At 43.9% G+C, this 15,020-nt stretch overlaps 1 protein-coding gene across 1 annotated transcript in view; it reads right to left on the bottom strand.

The window, feature by feature from the left end:
• The window catches only part of LOC143301865 (uncharacterized), a 31,255-nt gene extending 20,090 nt beyond the window's left edge, over positions 1–11,165 (bottom strand). The window contains exons 1-4 of the mRNA XM_076616282.1: positions 11,039–11,165; positions 7,262–7,353; positions 2,418–2,691; positions 603–788 (exon numbers count right to left, since the gene is read on the bottom strand). Coding sequence (XP_076472397.1) covers positions 603–788; positions 2,418–2,691; positions 7,262–7,353; positions 11,039–11,062 — 576 coding nt within the window. The 5' untranslated portion in view covers positions 11,063–11,165. The remainder of the gene's footprint in view (positions 1–602; positions 789–2,417; positions 2,692–7,261; positions 7,354–11,038) is intronic.
• Positions 11,166–15,020: the final 3,855 nt, after the last annotated feature.

The raw sequence follows: 15,020 nt of genomic DNA, 5'->3' as shown, positions 1-15,020 counted from the left end.
AAGGAGGAGGAGGATCAGATGACGACGACGACGACGACAACAGCAACAGTGATGATGACGATGATGATGATGACGTTAGCTCAAGTAGGTCTGCAAGCACCTGTCATCCAGTAAGATGATATGATGAGATGAAGTTGACGATGACGATGACGATGATGCTGACAATGATGATGATGATGATGGTTAAAGTGAGTCTGCAAGCCCCTGTCATCCAGAGAGAATGATGTTAATGATGATGATCAGACGATGATGATGGTGATAATGATGATAAATGCTGAGTAAAGTAGGCCCGCAAGCACCTGTCATCCAGAAAGAATGATGATCAGATGATGATATGATGATGATGGTGATAATGGTGATTAATGAAGATCAAAATTAGTCTGCAAGCACCTGTCATCTGAAAAGATGATGATGATAACAGTGATCAGATGATGATGATGACAATAACGATACAATGATGAGTAAAGTGGGTCCGCAAGCACCTGTCATCCAGAAAGAATGGAAGATAATGAATGATAACATGAAGATAATGATGACGACGACGAACACTGTGCGTCCCCCACCCCCCACCCCACCCAACCCCCACCACACCCCCTTCTTACCTGGGTCAAGGTGTGCAGCACCTGAGCCATGGAGCCAGTGATGGTCAGCTGCCCGTCCTCCTCCATCACCTCCACCTGGTCCTGTTGCCGTGGTGACTGTGCCTGGCTCCCTGCAGGTTTCGACAGGGTTGGGGGGGAGGAGGGGGCCGGCTGGTCCCTCACCACCACCCTCACTCTCTGCGTCAGCTGTGGTCAGCAGAGAGACACAGAGACGCGTGTTGACGACGCGTGTCGTATGTGTACACGCACGGACACTGAACTGTCTGGTTACGCGTACACTCGCACAGACACATGCGCAAACACACACCCCCATACACACATAAAAGTGCACAGACATGTAAATCTTAAAGAAAATGCATGCACACACATGCACATGCACATGTGCACACGCACACACACACACACGCACGCACGCACACGCACACACACACATACACGAAAAGATACCAACCCCTCTGAACTCTTTGTTTTGTAATTCTATTGCACTGTGTTGTATTGTATTGTGTTCTGTTGTACTGTGTTGTATTGTATTGTATGCATAACCCTTAAAATAGGTTTAACGAATAGTAAAGAATTGTAACTCTCTCCATACACAAGGTGCACAACTTCAAGTCAGTGCTGCTTACGCTACCAATTCAGCTACCACACAGGTAAATTAAAGGTACATTGGAACAAACCCAGACACTTCCTTAAAACAGGGTATGGCTGCCCATATGATGGGGTAAAAAAAATATACATAAATGGTGTGTGTGTGTGTGTGTGTGTGTTTGTGTGTGTGAACACTCGGCTTATAGCACAGATTGACATAATTTTACATTTGGGCCAACAGCAAAGTGACAGCTGTATTATCCATGGTTTCTCCAGTCAATGGGAAACCATTTACAGTTTAGTCTTTTGTGAAGGACTATGACTCTCAAAACTAGGAGGCAAAATTGCTCTGGCTCTTAGTGCTGCAGCCTTGTGGGCTAGCTGGCCTTTGGGAACCATCCCAACGCCAACTGTCCTAAAACCCTCTTGGCCGAGAGAGTGGGGATATGGATGTAACTTGGGCAAGACACTCTTCACTATAATCAAATTCTAGCCCAAATAGTCGGAACAGCAGTTGCCTCCTCTGCTGTTCTGATGGTCATAGTCGAACACGACTGACTATCATACATATATATAATGTGTGTGTGTGTGTGTGTGTGTGTGTGTGTGTGTGTGTGTGTGTGTGTGTGTGTGTGCATGACTAAAACCTGACTGAATGACACAGGAACTGAATGATGAGCGCCCAAAGGCAGCACTCAGTCAGCTCTACCCAGATAGGCAGCCTGTTGTTTTATCTTCAGTTTAACTCACTCAGTACGGCCAGTCCTCTCTTCTCCTCTACACAGACCCCTCGGATGTCCAGTGAGTGTCTGAATGACCCAACCTTTAGCTTCCGTCATCAGAACTGTGGTATTCTTTGTCAACATTCACCTCTTCAGTATAAGAGCCTTCCGCTTGCAATATTTTGATGATGGTAATTGGGGTGAAACGCTGTTAACGTCGTCTCTTTCGCCGTTCGTATGGAGAGAGTTAACGTCTATTCACTATAAGTGCTTTAGCCTGTTGTGCAAATGACTCTGTGAAGCACTTAGAGCTTGGTCACTGATCAAGAACAGGCGTTATATAAGTATCCATACCACCACCATCACCAACCCATCTTAACAATTTCGACACTGGCATCAGAACAAACTGCGACTGATCATACTCGTAGCAAACACACAACAAAATCAGAACAGTGGACATCACCAAACACCACATCACACAAAGACCATAGCTCCTCACCCCTACCCTATTGTTCATAGAGGCTCCGCCCCTGTGGGTGTGGTCTGTCGGATGAGGACGTCCCTTTCTGGATGAGTGATGGACAGTGGGCGGGGCCTGGCCCTCCGCACCAGATGTGGAGGCTTCTGTCTTGTTGCCGGCTGTCGAGCGGCTGGCTGCCGGTGTCTCTGTGGACCCTGCACCTTGTGAGGGGGACTGTGTGGTGTGGAGCAGGGGTTCAATCCTCGGGGACTTTCTGGTGTGGGGTGGGGATTCAATCCTTGTGTTCTTCTTCCCGTGGCTGAGGGAGCGGGGAGTTGGGGGGTGGGGGTGTCATATGTTTAGTTTTGGAGGAAGACGACTGAATCGACTCGGGGTACAGTCAGAGCCACAGGTGGAAAGTGCGTATGCAGGTGTGCGTGCAAGTGTGTGCTTGCATGCATACCTGAGTGTGCCTGGATGCTAAGCCAAAGATATTTGGATGAATGAAAAATTAGTCAGTGAGAATGAATACGCTATTCAACATATCAGTAATGAAATCAGTTCAGTGCAATAATCAACAAAACTAACACAACAACACACATGGCCTCCACAATATTTGACAAGTATGTTGGAGTGGTAGCAGTAGCAACAGCAGTAGAACTAGTATAGTAGCAGTAGTAGTAGATCCAATGAAGCCTGAAATAGCTGAAACCAAAATCACATCTCGGACATGCATACTATTGTGCACAAATTGACGCGCACAGTTCTGACGGGCGCAATAGCCGAGTGGTTAAAGCGTTAGACTGTCAATCTGAGGGTCCCGGGTTCGAATCACGGTGACGGCGCCTGGTGGGTAAAGGGTGGAGATTTTTACGATCTCCCAGGTCAACGTATGTGCAGACCTGCTAGTGCCAGAACCCCCTTCGTGTGTATATGCAAGCAGAAGATCAAATACGCACGTTAAAGATTCTGTAATCCATGTCAGTGTTCGGTGGGTTATGGAAACAAGAATATACCCCGCATGCACACCCCCGAAAACGGAGTGTGGCTGCCTACATGGCGGGGTAAAAACGGTCATACACGTAAAAGCCCACTCGTGTGCATACGAGTGAACGCAGAAGAAGAAGACGCACACAGTTCAAAACCAAAATCACATCTGGGACATGCATACTTTTGTGCACAAATTGACCAAAATGACATCTGGGACATGCATACTTTTGTGCACAAATTGACGCGTACAGTTTGAAACCAAAATCACATCTGGGACATGCATACTTTTGTGCACAAATTGACGCGTACAGTTCGAAACCAAAATCACATCTGGGACATGCATACTTTTGTGCACAAATTGACGCGTACAGTTCGAAACCAAAATCACATCTGGGACATGCATACTTTTGTGCACAAATTGACGCGTACAGTTCGAAACCAAAATCACATCTGGGACATGCATACTTTTGTGCACAAATTGACGCGTACAGTTCGAAACCAAAATCACGTCTGGGACATGCATACTTTTGTGCACAAATTGACGCGTACAGTTCGAAACCAAAATCACGTCTAGGACATGCATACTTTTGTGCACAAATTGACGCGTACAGTTCGAAACCAAAATCACGTCTGGGACATGCATACTTTTGTGCACAAATTGACGCGTACAGTTCGAAACCAAAATCACGTCTGGGACATGCATACTTTTGTGCACAAATTGACGCGTACAGTTCGAAACCAAAATCACATCTGGGACATGCATACTTTTGGGCACAAATTGACGCGTACAGTTCGAAACCAAAATCACATCTGGGACATGCATACTTTTGTGCACAAATTGACGCGTACAGTTCGAAACCAAAATCACGTCTGGGACATGCATACTTTTGTGCACAAATTGACGCGTACAGTTCGAAACCAAAATCACGTCTAGGACATGCATACTTTTGTGCACAAATTGACGCGTACAGTTCGAAACCAAAATCACGTCTGGGACATGCATACTTTTGTGCACAAATTGACGCGTACAGTTCGAAACCAAAATCACGTCTGGGACATGCATACTTTTGTGCACAAATTGACGCGTACAGTTCGAAACCAAAATCACGTCTGGGACATGCATACTTTTGTGCACAAATTGACGCGTACAGTTCGAAACCAAAATCACGTCTGGGACATGCATACTTTTGTGCACAAATTGACGCGTACAGTTCGAAACCAAAATCACGTCTGGGACATGCATACTTTTGTGCACAAATTGACGCGTACAGTTCGAAACCAAAATCACGTCTGGGACATGCATACTTTTGTGCACAAATTGACGCGTACAGTTCGAAACCAAAATCACGTCTGGGACATGCATACTTTTGTGCACAAATTGACGCGTACAGTTCGAAACCAAAATCACGTCTGGGACATGCATACTTTTGTGCACAAATTGACGCGTACAGTTCGAAACCAAAATCACATCTGGGACATGCATACTTTTGTGCACAAATTGACGCGTACAGTTCGAAACCAAAATCACGTCTGGGACATGCATACTTTTGTGCACAAATTGACGCGTACAGTTCGAAACCAAAATCACGTCTGGGACATGCATACTTTTGTGCACAAATTGACGCGTACAGTTCGAAACCAAAATCACGTCTGGGACATGCATACTTTTGTGCACAAATTGACGCGTACAGTTTGAAACCAAAATCACGTCTGGGACATGCATACTTTTGTGCACAAATTGACGCGTACAGTTCGAAACCAAAATCACATCTGGGACATGCATACTTTTGTGCACAAATTGACGCGTACAGTTCGAAACCAAAATCACGTCTGGGACATGCATACTTTTGTGCACAAATTGACGCGTACAGTTCGAAACCAAAATCACGTCTAGGACATGCATACTTTTGTGCACAAATTGACGCGTACAGTTCGAAACCAAAATCACGTCTGGGACATGCATACTTTTGTGCACAAATTGACGCGTACAGTTCGAAACCAAAATCACGTCTGGGACATGCATACTTTTGTGCACAAATTGACGCGTACAGTTCGAAACCAAAATCACGTCTGGGACATGCATACTTTTGTGCACAAATTGACGCGTACAGTTCGAAACCAAAATCACGTCTGGGACATGCATACTTTTGTGCACAAATTGACGCGTACAGTTCGAAACCAAAATCACGTCTGGGACATGCATACTTTTGTGCACAAATTGACGCGTACAGTTCGAAACCAAAATCACGTCTGGGACATGCATACTTTTGTGCACAAATTGACGCGTACAGTTCGAAACCAAAATCACGTCTGGGACATGCATACTTTTGTGCACAAATTGACGCGTACAGTTTGAAACCAAAATCACGTCTGGGACATGCATACTTTTGTGCACAAATTGACGCGTACAGTTTGAAACCAAAATCACGTCTGGGACATGCATACTTTTGTGCACAAATTGACGCGTACAGTTCGAAACCAAAATCATGTCTGGGACATGCATACTTTTGTGCACAAATTGATGCGTACAGTTCGAAACCAAAATCACGTCTGGGACATGCATACTTTTGTGCACAAATTGACGCGTACAGTTCGAAACCAAAATCACGTCTGGGACATGCATACTTTTGTGCACAAATTGACGCGTACAGTTCGAAACCAAAATCACGTCTGGGACATGCATACTTTTGTGCACAAATTGACGCGTACAGTTCGAAACCAAAATCACGTCTGGGACATGCATACTTTTGTGCACAAATTGACGCGTACAGTTCGAAACCAAAATCACATCTGGGACATGCATACTTTTGTGCACAAATTGATGCGTACAGACAGTTTGAAACCAAAATCACATCTGGGACATGCATACTTTTGTGCACAAATTGACGCGTACAGTTCGAAACCAAAATCACATCTGGGACATGCATACTTTTGTGCACAAATTGACGCGTACAGTTCGAAACCAAAATCACATCTGGGACATGCATACTTTTGTGCACAAATTGACGCGTACAGTTCGAAACCAAAATCACATCTGGGACATGCATACTTTTGTGCACAAATTGACGCGTACAGTTCGAAACCAAAATCACATCTGGGACATGCATACTTTTGTGCACAAATTGACGCGTACAGTTCCCTATGGTTACAGAACTGGATTCTTGCTCAAGTTTCCCCGAGTTCGATCCCTAGTTCCTTGCACCTGGTTACAGGTGGAGATTTTTCCTATCTACTAAGTCAACATATTTTACAGACCTGCTAGTCTCTGAACCCCCTTCATATGTATACACATGCAAAAGATCAAACACGCATGTTAAAGACCTTGTAATCCATGTCAGCATTTGGTGGGTTATGAAAGCAAGAACGTACCCAGCATGCGCACCTCCAAAGGTAGGCTGCCCACTGTGCAACAGACTGTGTTTGTAAAGCACTTAGAGCTTGGACTAAGTGAGGATAGGTGCTATATAAGTATCCATATCAAATCAAATCAAACACATATTAAAGTGAAACGAAATTAAGATTAGACACTGTCGTAAACAAGGAAAAATCTACTTCACATGGAGTTACTCTTGCAACACACCCTTCCAGTATCAAGTACCACTCGGAAACTATGGATTCAAATATATAAACTTTAAAAAAAAATATCCAAGTCTACTAGAATACCATCAATGTCCCCCCGTATCTTTTTTTTTTTTTTTTTTGAACGGCAAAGAGTGACGTTTGGTAATTAATATCACAAAATCTAGTGATAAGAAAAAGCAACAACCTATTAAGAAAAAGCAACAACTACCAGCTAGCAAGTCCACAAGATTTCTAATCTGATGTAATCATATAATCATATCACATCATGTATCATTTAGTGTCAAGGGGAGGTGAAAGGAAGGAGGTGTCTTTCTCACCTCCTTGCAGACAGGTGTCCACCGAGTAGTGATGCGTAGTAGCCAGCCTGCTGTCGGGGTCGGCTCGACCTCACTGTCTCCTCTGCTGGTGCCTGCATGCAGTTCAAGACATTATACCTGAATGATTACTGCTACAGACCAAATGATGAATGCATTAGACGTGTGTGTGTGTGTGTGTGTGTGTGTGTGTGTGTGTGTGTGTGTGTGTGTGTGCATCTGTGTGTGTGTGTGTGTATGTGTGTGTGTATGTGTGTGTGTGTGTGCATCTGTGTGTGTGTGTGTGTATGTATGTGTGCATTAGACATGTGTGTGTGTATGTGTAAGTGTGTGTGTGTGTGTGCATCTCTGTGTATGTGTGTGTGTGTGTGTGTGTGTGTGTGTACGTGTGTGTGTGTGCATCTGTGTGTGTATGTGTGTGTGTGTGTGTGTGCACTCGCATGCATGTGTGTGTGTGTGCGTGTGTGTGTGTGTGTGTGTGTGATACTCCACTCCCCACTTTCTTTCCCAATTTGACAAGGTGTTTCTTGAAGTCACTCTGTAGGAGACAGCAATCGTTGCTATTGTTGATTTCCTTGTAAACAAGTCAACAGCACACAGTCATTATTTGTATTTTCATCCGACAATCTGACTATCATAGTCAGACATTCTAAAAATATGTCTTGCATTTACATCATTTATGTTATTTAATATCTTATAAGTTGCAATCAAATCTCCTCTTACTCTTCTACCTTTCAGTGAATGTATGTAAGTCTTTGCTGGTAACTCATAATCTTGCATTCTTTTAATAATTTTGTTGCTCTTCTTTGGACCCTTTCTAATACTATAGATTCTCTCTTAAGGTATGGGTGCCACACAATATTACCATATTCCACATGCGATCTAACTAATGCTTTATATAAATTGAGAGATATATCTTTGTCTAAGTAATTGAAGACTCTCTTAATCACACCAATCATTTGAATGGCTTTATTTATAATATTATCAATATGTGTATCAAAGGAAAGTTTATTGTCAAACATTATTCCTAGGTCTCTTTCAGTTTCACGAAGGCATTTCTCAATATTCTGTGTCTTGTTTTCTATTTTCATGCAGTAATTGTTATTTGGATTTTTTTTTTTTTTTCATATATGCATTACTTTACACTCTGAAACATTAAAATAAAGGTTCCATTTGTCAGACCATTCTTGTAGTGTATATAAATCAGTTTGTAATGTGTGATTGCTGTGTGCATCACCATAAATTTTAGTGTCATCTGCAAAAATTTTACATATACTTTGTATACAATCAGGAAAGTCATTAATATATATTGTGAAAAGTACTGGTACAAGAATACTGCCCTGTGGAATACCACTGATTACATTTGCACAAGTTGACTTTTCTTCTCCTATCTTAAATATTTGTGTTCTACCTGTTAAGAAGTTTCTTGTCCAGTTCAGTAAGTTACCAGTAATACCATACGAGGCTACTTTTAATAACAGTCTTCCATGTGAGACAGAATAGAACGCTTTTTTGAAGTCTAAATAAATTATGTCAATAATAATTTGGCCTAACAGAAACAATTAAAAAAAAACAAAGATACTTTTTCAATGTAAAAGAACATGGCAGTATCCCTAATTACGATATTTTCACAAATACAAATGAAAAGAGAGGAGTAGCCCTGTACTTTCACAAATCACTTAAAGCCCAGGAATATTCTATTCCAAACAAGTCTGCTTTTGAAGAAAGTATGGTGTAAATTTAAAAGTGCAAATGATGAGAAAGTATTAATTGGATGTATATATAAAAGTCCAAATTCATCAGAACAGAATACTGAAAAGTTATTTGAACTGATAAAATGTAAAGAATTGACAAAATTTGACAAAGTTTGTATTATGGGTGATTTTAATTATCCAGCTATACAGTGGGATGGTTCATGGACAGGCCCTTCCGATAATAATCTTATAGAATGTCTGAGAGATGCTTTCCTGACTCAAAAAGTGGCTGTTATGTGTGGTCTTATCTCACTGACTCTTATTTTAAATTCTTCTAACTTATTGGATAGGCTATCTACATTACTATACATTATGATAGTCACTAGAGAGAAGAAAATCTTTACAGCTATTCACAGTCAGTATGTTTTGTGATTGTAGTCGCTCCTTGTTTTTGTCATTTGTCCCATTTCCCTTTCCCTTGTCAGTAACTGGTCGGTCGTCAGTCTTCTTGTTGTCTGTTTTTTTGTTGTTTTTTTTTACTATTTTGCCATTTCTAATTACAGATCTTTTTCCCATTTGGCCATTCTTTCCTTTTTTTCAGTCAACAGTTCTTGGAATTTCTGTCTCTCTTTCAGTGTCAAGTCATTATTTATGTACACTTTTTTCTTGGGGTCACTGATTTCTTGGTTTGTGTGAACTGCTTTTGTCATTATTTCTTTCTTCTTATTTTCTGATGTCACTGTCACTTTTAACAATCTGGGTCTATTTCTCCCTATTTTACCCAGTGTGATAGGGTTTGTGAGCTCTTCTTTCCTTTCTTTTGCAGTCGACTTGCTACTTTCAGTCAAATTCACTATCACTATGTTGTTCTTCCTTTTTTATTTTTCCTCTCGTTCTTCTAGAGCTTCTGTCAGCTTTCTGTCTACAATTTCTTCAATCTTCTGTTCCTGCTTCCCTCCCCCAATTTCTCTTTCTATTGCTTCCAATCTCTGGCAGAACATGTCCATCATTTTGTCAAGTTTTGTCTCTAATCTGGTCTGCCCTTCTCTCTTGTCAGCTGTACAGGGTTCACAGACCCATTGTAGACTCTTGTTTTCTGTCAGTTGCCTGAAAAGATATGCCTTGATTTTGGCACACGTTTGGTGAACCCAGTGCTTGCAGTTGAAGCATTTTATAGATGGTGTCGCCTCACTGGGTTCGTCACAAATTAGGCACTGCCATGGTGTCAACTGAGACAGGGAGGGCCTACCTCTCTGTTTGACTGTAACTGCTTGTGCCAGATGGGTTGTTCTTGGGTGTGCTTGAGCCCCCCACCCCCACACCCCCTAATTCCCCCGCTGTTACATTCACTCTGCGGTTTCATCTTTTTTTACAACTCTACCGTTACTCTGTTTCCCTCTTTACATGAACAATAAATCGATTGATATATTGGCAATATAACGAAACGGAACACAATATCAAACAGAAAACAACTATCAAGAGATGTTTACCTTATTTCCCCTGTTGGTAGTGTCATAAACAGAGAACAATGAAACCAAAAATTGTTACCTTTGTCAGTTGTTAGTGCATTCTGGAGGTGCAGAAAACAAAAAACGAAAGTGAAATATGTGGCACAAAATGGTGTCCGTGTCCGTGGAAGTACTCTGCAAATTAATTTTCTTTTTTCTCTTTTTCTTTTTTACGAAAAATCTCCTTTTCCTGATCCACAAGAGGGACTGTTTATCAATTTCTGTTCACTATGCAATTTTCTCTTAATCAATTTGGAAATTTAGTTTCATTTAGTTGGCCAAAAACTTTGAAAATGCTAGGAGCTCCTGAAATGTACGTCCGTCCATCCGCGCATATGCAGTCGGCGTTGAGATAGTTCCCAAAGGCCAACTAGCCCCCAAGGCTGCAGCACAAAGAGCCAGTGGCTAACGGGTCAAATATAACAGCTGTTCTGGTGATAATCGACATACGTTTTCAAGTGGGTCGCGTCGCAGTAACGTACCAAACACATGCCGCCATGTTCGACAAAAGTTCAGAGTGATGTGTTGCATTGAAAAATCTTTAACTGGAAATTTGACACCCATCCCCGACGTTTCACCTGTTTTTGCTTCCATTTCGGCATGTTGCAGCTGAGGACTGCTGAATCTGGCTGTTTTGGGCTCAGGTTGAAGCCAACGAACAAAAGCTCGCGTTGAACAAACACAGGTGGTTGCGCGCGTGTGTGTGATGCGCGTTTCCTGTCAAGGGAAACCACCGCTGTCTCGTTCCCATTTGCCTCTTCTCGGCCTCGTGTGTGTGTGTGTGTGTGTGTGTGTGTGTGAAAGAGGATTTATGTCATGGATTGTATATGTTTTCACGATTGAGTTATACCTGAAAAGATTCATTTTGACATGCACACTCGCACGGACAGACAGTTTAAATGGTCTGTTTGTTCTTAATATTGTTCAAGTAATATATTACACGTTGATATGACATTGATGGATCCTGTTAGGTGTGTTTCACAAATAAAACTGTTCAAACAAGGCAACGATTGTGACATAATTTGTTGGCTTCTGCCTCGTGTCTACGAAAAACCGTATCTGATTTTGTTTGGTTTGGGGTTGTGTTTTTTGTTTTGTTTTGTTTCTTCTTCTTCTTCTTCTTCTTCTTCTTCTTCTTCTTCTTCTTGTGTGTACCCTTCAAGTTGCTATTTTGTTCGGGTTTTTTTGTTGTTGTTTTTCTCCAGGGAATGTGAAAATGGAGGGATTTTTCTTTGTACAGAGGTGTTTTTTTTTTTTTCTCTTGGTTTTGTTGTTGCTGGTTGTGGTTTTGTTTTTGTCTTGTTGTGTTCAGTTTTTGTTTTTGTTTCAATGTTGTCACTGGGTCTTAGTTTTCAGTTGCGCTATGAAAGCGGCTGCGGCTAAACTCCGTCAGAAGAGCTGGAAAAAAATAGAAAAAAAAATGATGGTGAATTGCTATTGAATGAAGGGACAAGAAAAGAGGCTTGAGAGAACCGAAAGAGCACATCAGGAAAGAGGGCATACTATGTTTCAGTTAACTGTACACGGCTGAGGATCATCTCACTGAGTCAGTGACACTAACAAGCATTCTGTGTGGTTCGTCCGTTGGGATCGACGAGGACCATCTAGTCATCCTGGGGGTGGGTGGGTTGGGCTCTGTGGGTGCGCAGATGACTGGCCACTGAGGCCAATCTGCGCCCGGAAGGTTCTGACGCAGTGTGGACAGGGGATGGTGGCGGCTGTCGGGGACTTGCTGGCACTGCTTTTCCTGGCCTGTCTGCGTTGCTCTGCTGCAGCGATTCTGTTGGCCTCACAGGATTAGGCGCCTTTTTGGACAGCTGAACGCCACTTTGGTCTGTCCATTGCATTCAGCTCCCACGTGTCGTCAGTGGCTGATGTTGAAGGCCTTCAGAGAAGCTTTCAGAGTATTTTTGAAGCACTTCTTTTGGCCTCCATGGGAGCGCTTACCATGTTCGCCGTACAGCAGTTTCTTGGGGAGCCGGTGGTATGGCATGCGAACTACATGGCCTGCCCAGCGCAGCTGGACCTGCACTCAAGATGGTGTAGATGCTGGGCAAAAGTTGCACGAGTGAGCACCTCTGTGTCAGGGATCTTCTCTTGCCACTTTATGCCGAGAAGTTTTCTGAGGCTGGTGGTGTGGAAGTGGTTCAGCTTTTTGGCGTAGCATTTGTAGACCGTCCATGATTCACATCCATAGAGCAGTGTGGTGAGAACTATGGCCTCATATACTTTGAGCTTCGTCTCCAGGGTGATGCCTCTCCTGTTCCAAACGTTCTTATGGAGTCTGCCGACGGCTTTGGCAAGTCTGGCATTCACCTCGTCGTCGGTGACAACTGTGCAAGAGAGAGTGTACTGCCCAGGTATGTGAACTTGTCCACCGCGTTCAGTCGTTGCCCGTTGATGAAGATGTTTGGTTCAACGTAAGGCTTTCCTGGAGCTGGCTGGTACATCACCTCAGTCTCCTTTGTGCTGATTGTGAGGCCAAAGTTGTCACAGGCAGCAGAGAACTTGTCGATGCTGTGTTGCGTGTCAGCTTTGGAGGCAGCGTTGAGAGCACAGTCATCAGCAAACAGGAAGTCGTTGACGGTGTCTGTCCTCTCCTTGGTTTTTGCTTGAAGCCTCCTGAGGTTGAAGAGTGAGCCATCTGTGCGGTACCTGATGCCAATGCCTACGTCAGCGTGTCTGAAGGCATCTGTCAGCATGGCTGAAAACATGAGACTGAACAGGGTGGGGGCAAGAACACACCCTTGCTTGACTCTGTTGGAGACAGGGAATGGTTCTGAAGTCTCTCTGTTGTCTTGGACTCGGGCCAGCATCCCATCGTGTAGTTGTACTTCTCCTGGAGCTGCCTGGCAGTAAACACCATGTCAATAGTCCTGCGTTCTTTCCGGAAGCCACACTGGCTCTCTGGTAGGAGACCTTGCTCAAGGTGCGCTGTGAGACGGTTGAGTAGCACTCTGGCCAGAGTCTTGCCTGCGACGGACAGCAGGTATATTCCACGATGGTTGTCACAGGCCTGACGATTTCCTTTGCGCTTGTACAGGTGTATGATGGAAGCGTCTTTGAAGTCCTGTGGAACTGCCTCATGCTGCCAGATTAGCTGGAACAGCTGATGAAGCTTCTCAGTCAGCGCCATACCACCTTCTTTGTAGACCTCAGCTGGGATGAAGTCTGAGCCAGGGGCTTTGCCATTGGATAGCAGACGGATAGCTTTCTGGGTCTCCTCCAAAGTTGGAAAGGCATCCAACGACTCACTGACTGGCACCTGGGGGAGTCGGTCAATGGCTTCATCATTGATGGTGGAAGGACGGTTCAGTGCGCTGTCAAAGTGTTCAGCCCATCTCTCAAGGATCCCGTTCTTATCAGTGATTAGAGTAGAACCATCAGCACTGAGGAGTGGAGCAGATTCGGATGTGGTGGGGCCGTAGACTTCTCTCAGGCCGTTATAGAAGTTCTTCATGTGCTCTGCTTTCCTCTCCGTTGAACCATGAAGGTTTCTTCCGCAGAGTCCGCCGGATCCAGTCTTCACATGCTTGGGTAGACAAGCCCTAACTCACCGAGGGTTTGAGACCTGTCGGCTACCCTCACCAAGTTTAGCCAGCCTGTCAAAGCTGTTGCCCGGGTATTGGGCGCTGCCGCATGCTAGCAGCTGGGTGCCGGTGGAGACCAATAGAGGACGAACCACTCCCGAAAGAGCGTGACAAGCCCCCCTCCCACCCATCTAGAGGTACTACCCCTCCCGTGCACCCCCTAACCGTGATTCGAACCAGCGCCGTGCTCAGATTCTCTCGCTTCCTTGGCGGACGCGTCACCTCTAGGCCATCACTCCACATGTGGTCCAACATTTCACTGAGACCACAGGTATGTCTTCTGGGACTCTGTCAGTTGGAAATGACAGCAGAGGTAAAAGAAAAGTTGAAAAGAAGGTTGTGAGTAAGGGGGCGAGGATGAACAGAGAAGTGAGTAGAGATTCAGAGGGGGTGGCAGAAGATCCAGAATTGAAAGATGGGTGGGTGGGGAAAGGGAATTTAGTTGGTGTGTGGAGGCGCGGAGGGGGGGGGGGGAAGAAAAGGGTAGGTATGTAGGGAGTGGGGTGGATTAGAGCTGAGGGGGCAGGTGGGAAGGAAGAAGGGGAAGGGAAAGGAAGATCATTAAGTGGTTAGAATTCCACAAATTCCAAATTTATACGAAGCTGGCTTTTACACACAAAAAATCATTGTGTTCATAATCACATCACTGGAACAGTACACAGAGAGCGCGGAGCAAAGCTTGAAAGTCTCGCCGTTAAAATACCGGCGGCTTCAGTGCATCGGTCATCACTGGGTCACGAAAACGGACGGACATTGTAAGTCCGTTGCCACGAAGGGTTTGGCAGAGGCGGAGTTGTGTTGTCAACAGATACTGAACTGATCTGAACAGTGGGATAAAAAAAATTCTAAAAAAAAAAAAATATATATATATATATAAATAAATAAAAATATATATATATATACACATATATATATTGTCCCGCCGGCTTACAACTTATGCTATGTTTGACTGTGTGCAAGTGGAAGGGGT

The sequence above is a fragment of the Babylonia areolata genome, chromosome 28 (assembly GCF_041734735.1).
Source record: "Babylonia areolata isolate BAREFJ2019XMU chromosome 28, ASM4173473v1, whole genome shotgun sequence".
NCBI lineage: Eukaryota > Metazoa > Mollusca > Gastropoda > Neogastropoda > Buccinidae > Babylonia > Babylonia areolata.
The sequence above is the reverse complement of the archived record's forward strand: the minus strand, read 5'-3'. Positions and strand labels throughout refer to the sequence as shown.